Consider the following 21952-nt stretch of genomic DNA (forward strand, 5'->3'; position numbering starts at 1 on the left):
TGCACAGATCTCAGCAGTACTTACTCCCACATAGATGTGGATGGTAGCTTTGTTATATATATTTTAACATGTTCTGGCATGGTTATGATACTAGCTTTCGCACACAGCCTTCTGTACTATTTTGAAAGGGCAGGATAAAAGTTTTAAACGAATAAAGCTTATTGGTTCCATTGTTTATATAATTTTGGACACATTCTCCCCAACTATAATCCAGTTTTAATAGCAAGAGAGAAGACAGAAAAAATGTAATGTTTAACTGAAGATAAACAGTTTCTGCAACCTATAATTATGTCATTACTTACCAGCTTCAAAAGCGCTGGGAATTTTAATCAGAACTGGGATTTTCTCAATATCCACGCCTTCTTCATCTTCATTTGAACCTGAATCTGCCTGAGAACCTATCTTGGGCTGAACATGGAATATTTATTTTTAAAGTCACTCAAAAGCCATTGCACAGTTAAATTAAAGGAACCTTTTAATTAAACTGCATCTTTTGGTTGACCAGGATGGTAACTAACATAAATCTAGACATCTTAAGCATCATGAAGTATGGCAGGTATGAATAGTTAGGAATTGTGATACCATTCTTTACACAAAAATAACTTTCCTGCACACAGGAACATTCTGAGAAATCTCACGCTAGAAAGACCCTGCCTATACACTATAAAGGCAGTGACTCCTCCTAAATTGCAGAAATTTGTATTAAAATAATGAGTTTGGTATCAGCAATTTTATAAACACAACCTGATTATGGGAAGGGACTTGGCTCAGTGGTAGAGGAAATGCTTCCGAGGCACAAGGCTCTGGGTAAAGTCCTTGGCATCTCCAGGAATAAGGAGATGGGAAAGACCTTCTCTGCCTGAGAGCCTGGATAGCTGCTGCCAGTCAGAGTAGACAATGTTCGGCTGACCTAGAATAAGGCAGTTTCCTATAAGCACATAGCTTGGGGGGCAGCACTCACATTTTACAAGTGGAAGGTCCCTGGTTCACACCTGGGTATCTCTACTTAAGGAGCTTAGTGGGTGCTTGAATGATGGAATGGAAAATGCTTCTGTTCGATACCTGACAGTGCTGTGGTACTAAGCAAGGCTATGTACGTTATTGCAGATATTAATATTGTGCAGCATGAAGCAACTGGATGCATAAAAGCTGACCCCCTTTTGGAAGGCCCATGATTCAAAGCTTTACTAACCAGAACTTCTGCAAAACACGTACAAAAACGATCAATGATACACCCAGATAATTCCATAAAACATATGCTTATCTAAGTATAGGTTCTTCTTCTGAAGTATATAACATAATTATGACCGGAGGAAAAATCAAAGCTCTCTCTCCCATAGCTTGCATTAGCCTGCATCCAGCCTAAGGCTATGCAGCTCCTGGAGAGGCTTCATTATCACAAGGTTTCTCTGACTGTGCCTGGGAACAAAAGGCAAAGGCAACTCCCTTCCAAAATGGAGATTTGCAATTGAATGCCTTAATCACATGATCTAAGGTTAAACACTCGTGTAAGCTATCAGAGAACATCAATAGTTAATCAACCTGTTACAGCTCAGAGAGCTTCAGTACATTTCAATTAGGGTTGCCATATGCCCGGATTTTCCCAGAGATGCCCTCTTTTTCAGGCTTAAAAATTGTGTCTGGGTGGATTTTTAGAATTTGCCAAAATGTTCGGGGTTTTTTTGTTTGGTTTGCCCCTCCCCCTCACTTTCTTGTGCTCTGGTTGCTGAGTGATGTGAGGCAAGGAGGCTCTTGCTTTGCCTGGATTGCCTGCCTTGCCCCTCTCTCTGTCTCTCCTCCTTCCCAGCATTTCCCCCACCCTGTCCCCTCCTCTGCTGTAGCATCTGCCGGGCAATGAGGGACTGCTGGTGAGATGGCAGTGGTGGCTGGGGCTAGGCTGGGCACAGACCTGGCGGAAGGGAGGGGAGGGGAAGGAAGCAAGGTGAACTGAGGCCCGGGACTGAAGCAACGGCTCCCTCCAGATTGCACTCCCGCTTTCCTCCTTCCTGCTCCCTCCCTTCTTCTTTTACTCCCTCCCTTCTTTTTTAATATGATACCTCTCCTCTGCATCCAAACCCCGCCCCCTTGGACTTTTAATTTTCATGGAGTCATTTTCTCTTGGGTGTCCTCTTTTTTGCTCTTCAAAATATGGCAACCTTAGCTTCAAAGGAATTTTCATACATACAGGCATTCTCCATTTCAATGTGAACTAAACAACTATACTTAACACCCCCCATACATTTAAAGCACTCTGTCACCTCGATAATCCTGGGAACTATCATTTAGCCTTTAGTTCTTAGCACCTTTAAGAAACTAGTTTCCAGGATTCTTGTGTGTGTGTGCTTTAAATACACTTTAAATATATAGTGTATATCAGGCTTCCTCAACCTCGGCCCTCCAGATGTTTCGAGACTACAATTCCCATCACCCCGACCACTGGTCCTGCTAGCTAGGGATCATGGGAGTTGTAGGCCAAAAACATCTGGAGGGCCGAGGTTGAGGAAGTCTGGTATATATGCAGCTCTAGTTCGACTAACGATGTGATTCAGTAACAACATATTTTGTTCACATAAAAAAGGACAGTGTGTGTTCATTTGTGTGTGCCTGCAGGCATCTATCAATGCTTATGATGAACACAAACTGTCCAAAGGAACCAGTAGTTTTGTTCACCATCTTATATATACACAACTAATAAAATTATCTTTCAAGTTATGTGCCCAAGTTCAGAATCCCTTGCTGGATCAGGAGCAAAGGGGGGTTGTGTACAGGCTGCTGCCAAAGCCGTATCACCTTTGAAAGGGCCAGTTTACCTGTTTGGAATGTGTGGGCAGGTGTGAGGAGAAGGACACTGAAGCGAAGCAACATATATTATAGGCACACATCAAACTACATACCAGAGGAGCATACTGCATATACAAGCTGCTTGTAAATGAAGCCAATTTGCCTGTAGGGTGCTGGATGTGCAGAGGAGGAGCTGTCTGGAAGGAGCATAGGAGACATTTCTGTTATTTATAAACCATGGTCAGTGCTGATCACAGTACTTTCAATGTTATGGTTTGCCAACCCAGTTCAGAAATCATGGTTTCATGAGCACTTATGGCTCTGGCCCTACCCACGACTGGCATCTGATTCCCCACCCTCCCCCGATCACCCCCAAATAAATGCAGTCCTTAACAGAAATATATATATATTCCTCACCCTTGCCAACACCAGAGGTTTGAAAGAGGGGATTCCCTCCATTAACTGTTTTTTTAAAAACAAGTTCCTTACAGGGCAACAGGAGAGGCCTCAACCAACCGTCAACTTAATTTCCCAGAGGCATCTAAACACGTGAATTAGCATATGTAAATTTTATGCAAAATTTCTGCCCATGCCCCAAGTTTTTAAGTACCTAACAATGTGTCTGCCCTTAGTGGCTGCTTATCTGAACATACCTTATCAGCCAGCGAAGGACGTCTAAATTTTGCTGATTGACGCAATGATTGTCTAAGAAACATCTCGTCCTTAATGGCATGTAGGCTAGAAGATAAATGGGAATGTTTAAATTGTATTTCTTAAATTAAAGGCAGTTTCCCCAAAAAAGGAAAAAAATCAAACAAAAAACAAAACCCCAAAAACAAAACAAAAACATTTATTTTCAAACAAGGATAAAGCTGGGACCCAAAGAGCTACAGAAGCCTCTATGTATTCAACGGGAGTTTTGACTCCTTTTAATCAGCAGACGCTTCCTAGTGCCAATTATGCTATACGGATGATGTACAACAGCTGTTTTCGTTATCTTCTTGTGGAAGCTTCATTTACATGAATTAAGGTTATATAGTGGTACCTCGGTTTAGGAACAGTCCTGTTTATGAACGATTCGGTTTACGAACTCTGCAAAAACAGAAGTAGTGTCCTGGTTTGCAAACTTTACCTCGGTCTAAGAGCGGAATCCGAATGGTGGAAGGGTACCGATGGCGGGAGGCCTCATTAGGGAAAGCACGCCTTGGTTTAAGAACGGTTTCGGTCTAAGAACGGATTTCCGGAATGGATTAAGTTCGTAAACCGAGGTACCACTGTATATGACTAGTTGCACCAATAGGCACTTAATGGTTTCTCTCTAGCACCTATAAGTATTAGCAGCAGAAGTTCAGATCCAGACCGAGTTGCTCCTACTTCCTATTGAAACCAATGGGATTTAGATTAAATCGTAACTAATTTCCCATCAATTGCAGTGGGGCTAAATTCAATTAACATAGTTCTGGATCCAAACCAAAATATATATTTGTATAATGTATTTTTAATCTTTGTTGGAAGCCGCCCAGAGTGGCTGGGGAAACCCAGCCAGATGGGCAGGCTAGAAATAGTAAATTATTTATTATTATTATTATTATTATTATTATTATTATTATTATTATTATTATTAATTTATGTTAACCTTTTGATCCAGACATATTCAAAAGTATGTTTCCACTGAAATCAATGGATCTGGGAAATGTTTAACTGCGGGTAGAGAGTGCCCACAGTTGTTTGTATAGGACATGGGTAGGCAAACTAAGGCCCGGAGGCCGGATCCGGCCCAATCGCCTTCTAAATCTGGCCCACGGACGGTCCAGGAATCAGCGTGTTTTTACATGAGTAGAATGCGTCCTTTTATGTAAAATGCATCTCTGTGTTATTTGTGGGGCATAGGAATTCATTCATTTTTTTCCTTCAAAATATAGTCCAGCCCCCCACAAGGTCTGAGAGACAGTGGAACGGCCCCCTGCTGAAAACGTTTGCTGACTTGGTATCCTGGTATAGGATCAAAGTATTGTAGTTAGAAGGGAGCTGAAGGCTCACCTAGATCAAGCCCCTGCAATCTGGGAACGAGGGCTAAAGAATCCCTGACAGATGGCCATCCAATCTCTCTTTAAGGAACTCCAATGAAGGAGAGTCAACCACCTTCCAAGGGGATCTGTTCCACTGTCACACAGCTCTTCGTGTCAGAAAGCTCTTTCTAACCTTCACTCGGAATCTCCTTTCTTCTAATTTGAAGCCATTGGTTCAGGTCCTACCCTTTGGAGCAGCAGAAAACAAGCTTGCTCCACCTTCCATGTGGCAGCCCTTCAGTTTTGAAGATGGCTGTCCTATCACCTCTCAGTCTTCTCTTCTCCAGGCTTAACATGCCCAGCTCCCTCAACTGTTCCTCATAAGGCTTGGTTTCCAGAACTTTTATCATCTTGGATGTAAGAATACCTTTTCTTTAGAATTTCGAACTTCATTTCCCAAGATTGACTCGATTTACTGAACTCCTGTTCAAGTCTAAACAGAGAGGCGAAAATAGCATTGGTATGTTTTGTGAGTGTGGAAGTTAACAAATCTTATAATATATGTGACAAATCCTTGTGTACACAGCAAATTCCTGTGCATATACCTCTTTACGCGCAGCTTGGCATCTCGTTCAGATTTTCTGAGCCTCTTTATCTCTTCTTGTAAGGCTTTTTTCTCATCTCCCTGTACAAGTGTATTACAAAAGAGAGCCATGCATTGATTGCCATGTATACTAAACACACCCACACACCAATAATAGTTGGCCACTGCTATTAATTTTCAATCAATCAATCAATCAATCAATCAATGACTTAAATCTCAATTTTTCTATAGCGATATATTCTAAAATATCTTGCAATGACAAATATACTATATATTTTGGAAAGTGGTTTGTCTGCCTGTCCATTTCTTCTCTATAGGGTCAGCCACCTCTCGAGATATCATCGCCAAACTTAGCATGAGGGTTCCTCTGCACAGGAAGAAAAATGCTCTGTCTAGAGGAAGCACTTAGAATCTATACTGCTTTATCCGGCCAACTTGGGAGAGCCTTGCAAAGGATCAGTGGTTGCAGGGAGCCCGCTTGCAAAGGAACAATCGGAAATTCACTTTAAGTTCTTGGTTGTTGCTGTGGGATGGGTGGGCATGGCTTTTGGGGAAGGGCATCACATGTCAAATTGGGACTTGGGCCAGACCAAATTAGGCCTGCAGGCCAAAGTTTCCCAAGCAGCAAAATAGCAGAGAATCTTTTGTAAAGATTTGACATCATCATCATCTGGATTCTCCATAAAAACTGACTGGCCGTAGGATTGCAACCCCTGAGTAAAGGGCTAGAATGGGCACAACCACTATGTCTTGGTCTATCTGTCCTGAAAGTCGAAGAAGGAAAGCACGGGCAGTGAAAATCTCAGCAAAGGCATGCTTGTCTTCTTGAGAAAGCACCCAGATGTGGTGCTCTTCTTAAGGATGGTAGTGAGATGAGGTGTGTGGGTTACCCCAGCTGTTTTGGACACATGGCGGATGAAAAATATCAGGTGAGGATGCAGGTGTCCTTCTGCTGGAAGTGTCATTAAAAAAACAAACCACGACTCTCACCTTTATATGGCCTGGTGTCTATTCCCCCAAGTTACGTTAGATCAGAGTAATAAAGCAATACCTTATCACCAAAACATACCAACAATTCTGCTTCTTTTGTGGCAGCTTGTCTGGCCTCTTTGGTGGCAGTGGCAGCGGCAACGGCAGCGAAGACAGCAGCAGCTTTTGCTACTTTCCCTTTCAGTCCTTTCCTTCCCTTCTTTGCTAGCTTTCCTTCTTGCACTGAGGGCACCTGTGAAAAAATAACAACAGCGATAAACAAACCTGAGTTACTGTTGCGCACTTTGGACATCACACTTGGAGATTTTCAAGGAACACCTTGTCTCAGAGGGATCCCCCTCACCACTGAGATCCATTGTCTTCCTGCTCTGCAAACAGGGAGTATGGCAGGTAGACATGAGCAGCAGGGCCTTTTCCATGGTGATGTTCAGAATCAGGAATGCCCTCCCAAAGGAAGCCCAGCTGGCCTTGTCTGACTTGACATGTATAGGGTTGTGCTGAAAGCTACTGGAGAATACAGAACACATCTATTTGTATTTTGTTTTGGTATTGCATTGTATTTTACACCACTTAATATACAGAATCTCTAAGTAGTTTACATAAAAAGAATTCTAATGTATGCAAGCACACAAAGACAAATACAGAAATTTATCAATAAAGCAACAAATAGCATTTATATGGACATTGCCTTAAAGTTTTAACAACATCCATCAAACACACAACTTGGAATTGTAAAGGAAATATGGACTTGAACTGCATGAGGTATATGATCTATTTATTTGCACACAGCAGCCCATTTCTGATTTGTCAAGATCCTTAGGCTAGCCTTTTTTGGATAGCGGGCATTGCTCTGAGTTAAACAAAACAGTAAAATTTGTTATTATAAAGATGTGAGAAACTCTCAGGTAGGTTAAGAACTGGTCCTTAGGTGAATGAGGTTATTATATCATATTTCAAACCCATTTCTTTTTCTTAAATATAGAAATATAGAGTTTTCAGTAGTTAGTGGAAAGTAAGATTTTCATTAGAGGTGACTGAACTTTCTGCGAAACGCAGGAATCCTGTTGTGCTTTTTTAATATCTTCATGTTAAAAAAAAGAGCAAATTTCCTTGCGCAAACACAACTCAGATATATACAAATACAAGGCTTTGCAAACCTTTTGAAATGGCTGCAGGTGCCCTCCACTGTATCTGCCTACAATTCAAGCGACTTCGCCAAATCTGTGTTAGATGATAAATATTGAACAAGCTGCATATGTGCTTAACAGTAATTGTATTCTATTTTCTCTCATGCTGCTTTATGAACCTTGTTGGATGCCTTCCAGTATGCCTCTGAATACCAGCCAAAATTACCCAGATAGTGCTATTTGCTGACTTATTCACATAAAGGCCACAGTAGCAATGGACATAATCAGCAAATTAAGCAGGGATGCTGGGGTGCGGGGACTCTGAGGTTCTGATTGACACCAATATTTTTTTCATGATATAACAGCGAAAGAGTTGAGTGCAATCCATACCTTATCCTATTTCCTGTTACTAATATATTATTTCTTTGGGGTTAAAAATTTCCCTCCTCTTCACAATTGGTACACAGCAGTGCATAAAGACCCACACAGTCAGTTCTGCATACATGGTTGAGATATTTTCACACTCCTGAGCTTTGTGAGACCAAACCATAGGGAAGTTTCTGCCATGCTGCCACGCGTGCGCGTGAAGTGGGCTTCAGCCCAGGGATCCTAATCTGTTCGTCATTCAGGTGCTTCCAGACTAGCCTTTGCCAACATGGTGATGTCCAGATGTCTTGGACTGCAGCTCCCAACTGCTGAAACATCTGGAGGGCAGCAGGCTGGCGAAGGCTGCTCTAGACAGAGGGGAATCAGTTCCCTGATGTAGGAATCGACAAGCAGGTTACACCAGGCCAATCACCGCTAGCCCCATTACTGTGCAACAGCAGGAACAGCAGGTAGTGCCAATTATTTCTAGGTGATGCTTGCAACAAGGAATGGTTCCTTGCAGCGTCTATATTATTCAAGAATATGGAATTCATGTAATAGTGAAACGTTGTATTGAGCTAACTTTTAGAGTAAACCCATTGAAATTAATGGACCTAAGTCAGTTATGGTGACTGATTTGAATGGGTCGACTCTTGAGTATGATTAATGTTAGATACAAGCTAGTGCTCTTTTTCAAGTTATTAATGATAATTTAAAGCATTGAAAGTCAACCATTAAATTCTTTATAAGGATGGTGTAATCTAATAAAGGAATGTTCTGCCCCATAATTTTATTATGGCCTCATAATATATTTCTTACTTTGAAACTGTTCAGGCGACATTGCCCTCAGCATTATCTGATCAATGCTATCACTTTCCTTTCACTTCCACTCACACCTTCTGCTCCAGTTTTCCTTGCAGCTCTCACTTCTGGCCCTGGATAGACAACCCCACTCAGGACGCAGTCACCAGATCAGCAGCCATGGCCACCTCACAGGGATGGCCCTCACTAGGACCAGGGAGACCAGAGTTTGAATCCCCACTCTGCCATTAAGCTCTCACTGGGTGGCCTTTTTTTTTTTTTAATATAATTTTTATTGAATTTTCAAATTTTAATACAAAGCAAAAAAGAAAGAAGAAAGAAAGGAAAAAGAAGAAAGAAAAAAGAAAAAAAGAAAAGAAAAAATAGAACACAAATAGATTCTTTCATAACCCTCTTTCATTGACTTCCCCCCACCCCCACCCATGCATCCCAATTTTCAAACTTAATTCAGCAAGTTCTTGTTTCATTTCTTAAACCTCTTCTTATTATATTTAAACTTAATTCCCTTTATTAGGCCCAACTTATTTATCCCATTTTCTTATATACCTTAAATTCTTTTTCTAAGATCGATCGAGGTTCTTATACCATAAATTTCCCCATTTTCATATTAAAATATAAATCAAAATTATAAAACCCAAAAATCATAAACTAGTTTTAAAACTTTCTATTTTCCCCCTCCCTCCTTGTCCGGATATCTGTCCCTTCCTAGATATCTGCCCTCTTATAAAACTCCTAACCCGGATTCCTCACATCTGAGGCCTCTAACACCATTTGAGTCTCTCTCTGCCTGTTTTGTTGATAGTCCTTCTTGTTGATCTTCAAGTCTCGAGGGATGTCTAATGCAGTCTCTTCGCCTTCTCTCCAATCAATCCTAGTTGAAAAGACTTGCTGCAGGGGTTCTGCCAGATGTTCCCTTAAATCACGTTCACCAATGCCAGAAAAGAGGAGGAAGTCCCAGTTATATTTCTTCCTTATTTCAGCTTCCCATCTATAGTGTCCAAAAACTTCCTCCTTTACTTTTCTCTTTTCAAAATCCATAATCCAATAAACTTCTCTGTCCCCTTGCTGCATGAAGTCCTGTTCCTGTACTTTTTGCCCTCCAGACTCCTTGTCCTCCAACTTCAAAGAAACTTTTTCCAGTTCAGCTGCAGAATCTTTCAAGGTCAAATCCTCAGTTCCATCAGCAGAGTTGCTTATTTTTGAAATCAAAGCCGTAAGCTGTTTGTCCATAGCTATCTCTTGCTCTTGTAGAGTTCCCACGAGAAAAAGGGCTCTCTCTATTTCCGCTTGTAATTTTCCTTCTGCAGCCATTGTAATGTCTCTGGTTTCCCCTAGGGGGATTGCCATTTTTTCCCCTTTACCAACAGTCTATTACTTTATTATTACTTGTTGTTACTTAATTTCCAGCCACTTCTGGTTAAATGTAACACCTTTGGATCAGAGAGATATAAAGATACAGTTCTTGTCTTGATTCCGCTGTTTGACAGCTCAGATGACAGCTGTCAAACTCCCTTTCTTTCAGGCTAGGCTAATGCGGAACACTCCCGGATCCCGGGTGGGGGTTCCCAAAAATTTTCCCAAATACACCTCTTCCTCCAGCACAACTTAAAAAGACAAAAAAAACCCCTTGTTTTCACAAATCGATGGAATCTTTTATCAGTCCCAAAAGACAAAAAGAAGATCTTTTTAATCCGATCTTAGGCTTTCGCTCCTTGCTTCAGATCGTGCATGCAGGGGGGGGGGTGCGGACTTCCTTTTGACACAGCCCCCCCATTCGCCAAATTAAAGAAGTTAATTTCTTTTAAAATCCAAATTTCGTTTTACTCACAAGGGTGTTTGTTTCAGTCCGAATGTCAGGAAGAAAGTTGACGCTCTCCGGCAATGGCTTGCGGCTTCGCTCCACTGAGATAGCAGTCTACTCTCAGCACCGCGCCACTCCTCAGACCTTCTCCGCAGCCTTTAAAAAGGCTCTTCGACTGTCAAGGAGGGCGCTTAAGGTGCCCACCGAGTCACCAGGTCCACAGGTATCCGCACCTGTGGTTTCTAAGGGCCCCCGCGTCGCCGGCGCGGCAAGACCCGTCCTCGATGGAGCCGATTCCCTCCGGAGCTCGGAGGGAATCCGCCATTAAACCGATCGCGTCAACCCGGAAGTCCCTCACTGGGTGGCCTTGGGCCAGTCACTGTCCCTCTGATTAATCTACCTCCCAGGGTCAAGTGACGTTTAATTGAGGAGCAGGAGGACCATGTATTCCACCTTGAGCTCCTTAGGGGATATAAAAGGTGGGATATATGTAATAATATATACATGCATAAATACAAAAAAATGCCAACAGGATGGCTAGGATCCAAAAAAGCTATTTTAGGAGCACCCAAATGGTTTGGTCATGCCCAGTAGGCTTTTTTGATTCCCAGTTCCTTTAAACAGCAGCCCTCTTGAACTCCTCTCTCATATCATATAAGAAACTTTTTTTTTAGTTTACTATTTATTCTTATTGATTTATTTACCAGGATTTATATACCGTTGAAACATCAGAAACTCTAAGCAGTTTTGGTGTAATGGTTAGAGTGTTGGACTATGACCTGAGAGACCAGAGTTCGAATCCCTACTCAGCCGTGACGCTCACTGGGTGACCTTAGGACAGTCACCATCTCTTAGCTTAAACCACCTCAACAGGGTTGTTGTAAGGGGGTGAAATGGGGCGAATGAGAAGAACCATGTACACCACCTTGACATGGTTGGGAGATAAAGGTGGAATATAAATAAAATAAATAATAAGGTAATAAAATATACATCAACATTTCTTAACAATATGAGCTTTGCCATGTGGCATGGTGGAGCTGTTTGAGAAATATAAACCCTTCAGCTTACTGACCTTCGGATCCTGGCCACAATGTTCCGCTTTTTAAACTCTCCTTATTGCAGGGGTAGCCAACATGGTGCCCCCCTCAGTGTTGTTGAACTACAATTCCCATAATCCCAATGGAAACTGCCAATTGTGGCAAATACATGTTGGAACAGAAATTTCTGCTTTCCTACACCCCTAGTTACGGATGAGACACACTTTCAAGTTTCCAGCTGTCACTACCATCTCTTTGCTCTGTTGGTTGGTCTAAAAATATTAATCACGTAGATTGCCCCCCCAAATTAACCCTTTGGCCCCTATCCAGGGAAAGTTAGTGATGCTTAAGCCCTACTGAAATCCATGCAGTGAGTGAGTTAAGACTCACCTAAGCCATATTACTTTCAGTGGGCTTTATACTTTATCAGCTGGTGATCCTGCAGGTTAATTTATTGGGGAATAGTTTTTAAGGGATTAATGACACTGATGCATGGGGTTACTAGCTTGCCTCCTAAAGCACAGCAAACAGAAAGCTTGATAACACACTGCATTTTATATTTATCAGTACAAACTACAGATATTTTGAAACTATTTGCACATTATAATTAACTAGTCATATTTCTGTCCTTTCTTCTGGAACAGTTTTTAGAATCAGCTAATCTCAGCATGTGCGGCTTTCCCACTGAATGTCACACTTCCCCAAATATCAGTTTGATTAATAAAGGAAGTCAAATACCTTTTGCGGGCAATACAGCTTCAAAGAGCCAGGGAGATTTATAAATGAATTTAGATGTTAACTTTTGAGTACTTGGCTTGCTGAGTGCCACTATTTGAAGTTTGAGGAAGATGTAAGGTAACAATAACCTTTAGTCAGTGTTTATCAGCTCTAAATTCACCCTGTCTTTTGTGAAGGAATATAAAAGTAACATTTTGTTATTTAAAAGGCACCCACTGCACCCACCTTTTAAGTTAAGCACTGCTGAGAACATCCAGGGAACAGAGACCTCAACAGATAAGGCTCTGAGTCACATGATCTCATGGAGATATTTGTTTTATACTAGGTCAATTGAAAGAAACATGTCTTGTGTACAAAACTATCTTTGGAAACCTCACTAGAGTTTGAGAAGATGAACAATTAAGCAAGAACCTCTCACTTTAAAAATCTAAAAGCAGTGGCATAGTGGTGGTGAGGCCTCGCAAATTTCTGAGGGCACACAACCAGACGCCCTGACAACAGGCTCCCTCATCAAGGCTGAAGTCACAGGGAGGCAAACTGTGCCTAGGCCGGGCCTTTGGGGCGGGGGCGGTGCCTCCTCCTCCTTCTCATGGCTACAAAGAGACACTTGTGCATGCCCTGCCCCTCTGCCAGTTGTGAGGGAGGGAGAGGAAGGGCGCTGCCACCACAGCTGCCCACTGAGAAAAGAGGGAGGAAGAGGAATGTGGGAAAGCACTGGGCGTTGCCCAGAGCGTCTCACTGCAAGGAAAGGAGGATGTGGCGACACAGCAGGGGGGGGGGCATGACACCAGTAAGGGACAACGGGGCCACCTCCCATTCATGAAAAAACATGGTTGAAATGTTACTTGTGCTAGCGCCTTTCCCTTGCCACCTAATAAACAACCCTAATAAACAACATTGAGGTTGTCAAGTTCAGAGGGTGGGGCTTCCAGGGAGTCTTGTGCCTCAAAAGTCTTTAGCTCTGGGCTGGCAAGCGTGTCTCATCTGCAGAGGGAACCAAGGGCAAGAGAAGAAGTGCGCACACTGGGGTCCTTCGGCTCCTCATCCCTGCTGAGAAATGCATTCACCAGGCAGACCAATTAACTGAAGAAGGAGACTCGCCTCGCTTTCCCCTTCCTCGTGTGGAAGATCCCTCTGTCTCCATCCTTTTTGTCCCTTCCTTTCCCTTCTCTCCAAGTTTGCCCGCCATTGCGGGGAAGGCGCCCCTGCTGTCTGGCCGCCCCTTATGCAGCTCTGCGTCCCACCGTGTTAGGTTGAATTGCTGCCACTGAGGCAGGCAACCAAGACTTTGACTGAAATGGGCCACGAGTGAATTGCCACAAGGCAGGCTGTGGGCGGTGCCATTTGCAAAGCAGCAACAGCGGAGGCGGCTGAGGAGAAGAGCAACCCTCAGAGAGCAGGCTTTCTCCAACAACTTCTATCACAACACACACACACATTTTATTGTAAGATTTTCCATAAGTAACAAAAGCACATTCAGTGTCTCTATTTTCAAATCACAGAATCCTTCATACATGTCATTTACAGTCATTTTGAGACATTTTTTGTTGCAGGCAATGTGGGGCTGAGGGAGAAAAAGAGGAGAAAACAGAGAAAGAGAAAAATAGGAGGGCGGAAAGCGGAGGAGGTGAGGGAGACTTTAAACTTTCATTCTTTACATGGTATATGAGTGGAGCTGTTTTAATCAGTGTCGTGTGGATAGGTGTTTTATTTTTTCTGGCACAGCGAGAGATCAGCCTCCCCAGGCTTCGGCTGTGGAGGGCGGGATATAAATAAAATTTATTATTATTATTATTATTATTATTATTATTATTATTATTATGGTTGGTTGCAGGGTGTTCTATTTGTGTGTGCGAAGATTCCAGCCTGACTGGCATGTGCTTTTAGGCAATATCCATTCCAATCCTCTCTCCACCTCCATCTCCCAGCCCAAAAGTCAAGCATACCATACAATGTATATCAGGTACATCCCATATCATTAGGTAATAAGAATATAAACAACAAATAAAGTAAAAATCACCTTTGGTACAGCAGCAGTGGCTGCAGCAGCGGCCTCTGCCATTTTTACAGCTTCTTGTGCTTCTTTCACTTCCTTAAAAATACAAAGACAAAAGAAAATTCAACATGGTTGCGGGAATAAATTGTTTATAAAAGTTCAAGAACTAGAATGGAAAGCTTGGCGATGGACGAATATGTCCAATTTGGTTTCTTTCAGGTTCTCATTCTTCCAATCAAAAGTTCATTTCTCCACATTTCTACATCAGTTTGCAAATTTTTAAAGAGATTCTGCCTGAAAAGTAGTCCACATTCTTGTGTGAATTTCTCCTACTATACATATTCTTGTGTCCAATTTCTCCCAATTTACACATTTTGCAAAACAATCTCCTCTGCATTTGTGTATGTTATTTTCACTAATATATGCATTTGCATGCACAGTTTACCCTTGTATAGGCAATTTTTGCACACATTACTTGGCCAGAGAACTGGACAGCAATATTCAGACGTGTGAATTTTGAAGGATAGCTCTTTTTCAATTCACTTACCGTTTTTAAAAAGTGAAAATTTGGTAAGTTTGCCTTTAAATGAGAACCACATTGAATGGGTTCCCACTCTCTGCAGGCAGGTTTGTGGAGTGAAAATTGTGGCTGCTACACTCCACCCCAGGTTCTGCCGCTACTGTGCTGGAGTGAGACACCCACAAGTTGTCACCCAATTCCAGTCACCACACAGAGGCATCTTAAGGTCCCAAATAGTTTGCTGCTACCGAAGAAAAGGCTTCAGTAATACAGTTCCAGATGTTGATATATACATTCAGCTTGTAGGCTATGCAGATACACACACACACCAATATAAATTCTGTTGCTTCAGCAATTCAAGATGTAATGCAGACTTTGACTCACTGAGTGACATGCCTTAATCATTTATATAGTTGGCACTGGGCCATTGTCATAGCAACTGGCTTGGCTGACCTTGCACCTGTTGGCTTATCTCATGAATGGGGTGATTTGTGCTCAAGAATAACAGAGTCCAGTCAACAGAGTCCAGGTTCAGCTATAACGCTAAGCCAAACCACAGTAGCAGGGCAGCAGCAGGACTGGGGGAGGAGCACATCGGATGCCACCTTTGATCTGGGAACCTGGCTAAGAACATAAGAAGAGCCTGCTGAATCAGACTGGAGACCCATCTAGTCCAGCACCCTTTTCTCAAAGCAGCCAACCAGAGAACTATGGGAAGCGAGAGCTGAGCACAACAGAATTCTTCCCTCCAGCAACTGGCATTCAGAAGCACACTGACACTGGAGGAAGAACACATTTGTCAGGGATAGTAATCATTCATAGCCATATCCCCTATCAGTTCGTATAATCTCAGAGATCTTTGGATGAAGGGTGGTATAACAAACAAACAAACAAACAAACAAACCTCATATAAAGCCATCCAAGATGGTGGCCGTCACTGCCTCTTACGGGAGCACAATCCATGGTGTAACTAGGCAATATGTAAATAAGTTCTTTCTTTTGTTTGTCCTGACTGTTCCAACATTCAGCTCCATTGGATCAACCTGCACATTGCTCATTCATGCTAAGCCCTGGTTTGGCCAAGTGTTATGTGCAAACTATTTACAAGCAGCAGTTCATTTAGGTAATTCTAGGCTCTTTAGATGGCACCGTGCGTTACATCGCTCACTTCCAAATGTGGTAATGCAGCAAGCCAGTTTTCGGTGTGGAGGTCCTCCTGCGCATTCTGCTGAGTGGGGTCTCAAACTTCTGCACTTACGTCCTGCCCAGGTGGCGCCATAGCTCTCCAGAGGACCAGGTTAGATATAAAACAGATTGGAACACAATCTCTCCCTTTGCTATGCCCAGAGGCAATGACTCCCCATCCTTGAGGGAAGAGGACATGGATTCAGAGGCCTCATCTTAGATGAGGAAAAGGATTTGCCCTCTGAACCAACCTTTGATTGTCTTGCCTCCTCAGCATTGGAGGTGTCCACAATGACACTGTCTCTTTGGCCGAAAGAGATTTCATAGCTCTCCCCAGAGGCCGTAGTAGAACTCTGGCCTCCCCTCCAGGCCACAGGTGTCAATGGCTTCTAAAAGAGTTGGGTGCTGAGAAGAAGCTGCAGTCCTGTTTAAAACTCAGTCTAGGTTCACTGGTGTCTGGAGCGACGCTCAAGCCTGCCTTGCCTAAGCCTAGGAGCCACTTGGAGCTATCCATGGTGCTGCCTACCTTACTTATTTGACTTTTGGACCTTGTCATCTCAGTTGCTTGACTTTGCTTGCTGTGTCTCTTCTCTACTTTGTCTGACCTTGCTTTGCTGGAACCTGGCCTTAGCTTGTCCAGACTTTGATCATGGATCCTGAACTGGTACTACTGACACGTAACGTGGTGTCTCTGGACTCTGTGCCTACTACATAGCCCCATTTGGGCTAGAACTTTGTTCCCTGGCTGGGACTACTGGGATAGAATACCCTTGGACACTCAGATATCACAATGAGACTCCATATGTACATTAATGATGAATGTAATTATGTATTTCACATTTAAATACCAACTTGAACCCCTCACTCATATTTTAAAGGAGAAGATAAAAAATGCAGAATATGTCACAATTTGATTTTCTGAACTGAAGATTGTTGTTGTTTAGTCGTTTAGTCATGTCCGACTCTTCGTGACCCATGGACCAGAGCACGCCAGGCAGTCCTGTCTTCCACTGCCTCCCGCAGTTTGGTCAGACTCATGTTTGTAGCTTCGAGAACACCGTCTAACCATCTCGTCCTCTGTCGTCCCCAACATCAGGGTCTTTTCCAGGGAGTCTTCTCTTCTCATGAGGTGGCCAAAGTATTGGAGCCTCAGCTTCACGATCTGTCCTTCCAGTGAGCACTCAGGGCTGATTTCCTGAAGAATGGATACGTTTGATCTTCTTGCAGTCCATGGGACTCTCAAGAGTCTCCTCCAGCACCATAATTCAAAAGCATCAATTCTTCAGCGATCAGCCTTCTTTATGGTCCAGCTCTCACTTCCATACATCACTACTGGGAAAACCATGGCTTTAACTATACAGACCTTTGTTGGCAAGGTACATCACCTTGCCAACTGAAGATTAGGATACTGTAATTAAATCTGGCATAGAGTAGAATTCTAATTTCCAAGTTCAAACTCTAGTGCCACCCTTGGATTTGTCTTCAAGAGCTGAAGAAAGACGCAAAATAAACAGTTAAGGGATTGTAATCTGATACTCATGTACATATTCAGAACGGAACATGTACATATTCAGAACGGAATTTTAAACTTCAGGATCACACACCATCTCTGCTCCCATTTTTAAGGTGGCTGAGAAGGCAGGGAATCACATTTTGTTAAATAATAATGCCAATAAGCTTGAGAGGTCACAATGGAGCTTGACCTAAATTTATGAATGAATTCTCCATTTCACGTTGGGACACCAGCTCAGTCCTTCCAGCCATTTTACTGGGAAGGGAAAGATGAGGAAAAATGCACAAGGGGCTATAATGCAATATCTGAACAAGACCCAGCAAACATGATGTTTAGTAGCTTGATATTTTTGTCTATGAACTTACCAGAGCTTTAGCTAGAACTCTCTGCTTCTCCCTGTCAAGTTCCAGTTTTATGATTTCTTGAGCGTTCTGAAGCTAAAATGTAAAACATGACTGTGAGGTTTCAGATTATAAGAGGGTACCACTGTGAGCTGCATCCAAAGAGCTCCTCTAGACTGGTGTCCCGCCCTATCCCCCGCCACAGGTGTATTCAATAATAGCGCATTAGAGATGGATTCATACTGTATCATCCACATGTCATCATTCTGCTTTATTTTTTTTGTGATGCTTCCCCAATGTTACCACATTATAGCCATCTGGAGGAGTACAAAAAAATGAGGACAAAACAAAACACCTTGTAACATTTGTGGTTTAAAAGTTAGAGGATTTCAGCAGGAATCTATGGGACATGCACTGAGAGGAAATTAAGCAGCATGTCCATCCCCAAAACTTCTGCAGGAGCAGACAATATTGAAAGTGGGATCACATATACCACCATGAGCGCAAATAATAATGAAGGACGTGGGGTGGGGGTGGAGCTTATTTTATTTTATATTTGATTTATATACTGCCATTTATCAAAAGAACCCATGACGGTGTACAACATTAAAAACATATTTTATGGAGAATAATAATGAAAACATAAAACAAAGCATAATAATAGACAGCATAATAATGAAATAGTCATACTAACAGTCCCCCCGCCACACAGTGTTAACAGACCATAGATTATTTGATGGCCAAAGGCCCGGGTAACAGGAATGTTTTTGCCTGGTGCCTGAAGACATGTAATGATGGCCTCTTTGGGGAGACCATTCCACAGATGGAGGGGCCATCACAAAACAGGCCCGTTCTCGTGTTGCCACCCTCTGAACCTCTCAAGGAGAGGGGACGTAGAGAAGAGCCTTGGATGACAAGAGCAGGGTCCAGGTTGGTTATTATGGGTAGAGGCAGTCCTTAAGGTACTGAGTTCCTGAGCTGCGTAAGGCTTTATAACTCAACATGCTTTTGTAGACCCACCAAAATCAAAGTGTTGTCTAAGATTAGTAAACCTTCATGTTTACTAATGGAAATAGTCAGGCAGCCAGTGTAACTGGTACAGCAGCGAAAGGAAGCCCATGGGAAAGGGGAAATCTCTGTCTTCCGCAAAGTTCCCTACAAGCGAATGCAGCCCTATGGCTCAAAAAGGTTCCCTACCCTCTGTGTTCTCCCCACTCTGTAGGCCCAGCTAGTATCAACGTTTTGTAAGTTCTGAGACTACACAGGTGCTTGTCAGGCCTTTTGAGGGACTTTAAAACATTATTTTTCATTTGATTTACAAACTGCATTCCTATGAAGTTTTTAAAAACCATCCTGTTATTTTGTGGTGGAGCCATTTCACTTTCACAACAGACACTCAGCAGCCTGAGTTTGCTGTTGGACAGAATGATATTAGACATGTCAAATCCACATTTTTCACACTGTCTCTGCTAACGGCAGGTACTGCACTGAAATTTCACAAGCTTGTTCCCTTGCACACCTGACCCAGGTAACTTCCAGCTTTGGGACGCTGAGATTTCCCAGTTCAAGCCCCTCAATAGCTGCATCTTTTAAAAGGAAGAACACCAGCTTGTTTGATCTCCGAACAATAAGGGGGCTAATATAAAACATAGCTCAAAAGCTGGGGCAGGAGGATGGCCAGCCTTTGAACAGCCTTTTGGCTATATGGGGGCGAATGACTCCCAGGCTCTTGCATCTTTCTATGAGTTAATCCATCACTGTCAACAAAATAAATAAATAAAGGAATACAGTACCTTCTCGATTGTCTTGATATCGTTTTGCCTTTTGTCCTGCATATGTTTTATTTCAGACTCTGAAAGAAGCAGGAAAAAAAGGGGTGGTGGGATAAAGCAGACCATGAAATTACATGGCTATTTAAAGAGATTCATATTGTGCACTACAGGTCAGTCTGTGAGCCCACTGGAATGCAGGGTGGATGGAGGCAGTGGCAGACCGGTGACCTTCACAACTGCCCTTGACATTCGCAGCCCTTCTCCCCGCTGTTCAGCTGGCTGGCCAGAGAAGCGAGAGGGAGAAATAAGTTCAAGAGCCAAGTGTGTCTGAACGCCCATTGCTTTTCATTAATACTAGCCTTGCCCATCCTTGCTGTTAGTCACAGCTAATACAAAGTGCTTTAGCAGGTGGTTCTTTATTGCTCAGACCAAGGTTCTGAGCATTGGGCAGCGTTGTGGGTGGGGGGTGGGGAGAAGACACCATAATGTGAGGTGATGAAATTACATCAGTATAATCAGTGCTTTTTTCTGGGGAGATGCAAGGGTACGCATATCCCTAAACATTTTGTGAATCTTTGTACTTTTGTCCATTTACTGTCTCAGTTTGATCTATAAAATGGTGATTTTCTTGAGTCAAAATGAAAGTACCCCTAAACATTTTTTAAGAAAAAAAAAGCACTGAGTATAATTCTGGCTTCATGCTTTATTCTTGTCCAACAGCACTGATGCTTTTATCCCCCTTAATTCCATTAACGCTGTTGTAATGACTTCATTTGTATTGTTAGGATGGATGTTTTTACATATATATATATATATGCACTTTACCACCGTAAAGCATGCTAGCTGCATTGGGAGCCCCTAGAACAGGGGTAGGCAACCTAAGGCCCGGAAGCTAGATGCGGCCCAGTCACCTTCTCAATCTGGCCCGCGGATGGTCCAGGAATCAGCATGTTTTCACATGAGTAGAATGTGTGCTTTTATTTAAAATGCATCTCTGGGTTATTTGTGGGGCGTAGGAATTTGTTCATTTTTTCCCTTTCAAAATATAGTCTGGCCCACCACATGGTCTGAGGGACAGTGGACCGGCCCACGGCTGGAAAAAGTTGTTGACCCCTGCCCTAGAAGACCAGAAGGCAATATATTTTATTTTATTTTTTATAGAAAAGGTTAAAAAAAAACCACCTTCTATACTCAGACATTTCTGAATTTCCAGCATGCAACAATAAAAAGCATGTTAGCACTTGCGTATTTATATTCTGATGGGTTTTTTAAATACTCAAGCGGAATATAAATTTTATGAAATAAAAAAGAAATATGCACACATTTTAAGATGTCATAAATTCAAGCCTTTTCTAAAAGAGGAATTGGTAAAACATATAACTAATTAAGGCTCTGGGACATCAGCTCTGCCTTGAAATAACTAGCAAAACATAGCATATCACCCCGCAGGAGATGTATTGTAATGTCTATTATACACCTCACTCACTAAAATGGATTTCTTCTTTCACTTCATCGTCATATGGGTACTACATAGGAGCAGGTATGAGCTATTGGTTTATTAGAAGAATAGGTATTTGTTAAAATGACAACTTTGGAGAAAATTCTTTCACAGTATTGTACAACATAAGCATTTGGAACTGTAAATATAAGAAGTCTCAACATTTGTGTAAATAACAAACCTTTCTCTCCCTCCCCCCCCCATTGGTAAATACAAGGAAAACATACACTGAAACAAGGTTACTTTCTACTACTTCTGAAAGTGTTCAAGACCACCTCAAATTACAGAGAAAATGGGGAAAAAACAATAATTACCACACTATGCTTATTGGCTCAATTTAGGCTCCGAATAATTCCCACAAAATTTCAATAAAATAAAATAAAATCAGTTTCTTGTTCTATAAGGAAAGTTTACCTAAATTAGTCATTTCTTTCACTTTGAGTTTTACAACTTCTTGAAGGCGTTTAAGCTTGTCAAGCAGGATATCGTTTTCTCCTTTCAACTCCGAGTTTGCTTGCTGAAGCAACTCTTTTTCAATCATTAAATCATGTACGACCTGAAAGATTAAGAAGCCGCCTGTTCTCAAAACCGTGAGGCGTAAGAGGAAAAACACCACCACAAACACACCATGTAAGTATGCCGCCGGGCTGGGGGTGGGGGCACACACAGTAATTATACAATGCAAGCGATCATATCGTTTTTCTGAATCCTGTCATATTAGTTATAATATGAATGGGAGGGGGAACTAAGGGGACTAAATAGAACTTTCCGGAAGAAAGGCTGCGGAACCCTACATACAAAGACTGTAACACATGGGGACACGTTACTGACAGGAATAATGCATATCATACT

General features: G+C 42.3%; 1 protein-coding gene across 1 annotated transcript in view; it reads right to left on the bottom strand.

Moving 5' to 3' along the window:
* Positions 1 to 21952, bottom strand: part of LOC309353195 (uncharacterized protein C10orf67 homolog, mitochondrial) — a 48411-nt gene that overhangs the window by 10107 nt on the left and 16352 nt on the right. The window contains exons 6-15 of the mRNA XM_081882460.1: positions 21515 to 21656; positions 19624 to 19682; positions 17855 to 17926; positions 14296 to 14367; positions 6464 to 6616; positions 5396 to 5475; positions 5218 to 5283; positions 3435 to 3519; positions 2895 to 2978; positions 303 to 408 (exon numbers count right to left, since the gene is read on the bottom strand). Of these exons, the coding sequence (XP_081738586.1) occupies positions 303 to 408; positions 2895 to 2978; positions 3435 to 3519; positions 5218 to 5283; positions 5396 to 5475; positions 6464 to 6616; positions 14296 to 14367; positions 17855 to 17926; positions 19624 to 19682; positions 21515 to 21656 (919 nt within the window). The remainder of the gene's footprint in view (positions 1 to 302; positions 409 to 2894; positions 2979 to 3434; positions 3520 to 5217; positions 5284 to 5395; positions 5476 to 6463; positions 6617 to 14295; positions 14368 to 17854; positions 17927 to 19623; positions 19683 to 21514; positions 21657 to 21952) is intronic.

The sequence above is a fragment of the Podarcis melisellensis genome, assembly GCF_964234715.1.
Source record: "Podarcis melisellensis genome assembly, chromosome: 12".
Lineage (NCBI taxonomy): Eukaryota > Metazoa > Chordata > Lepidosauria > Squamata > Lacertidae > Podarcis > Podarcis melisellensis.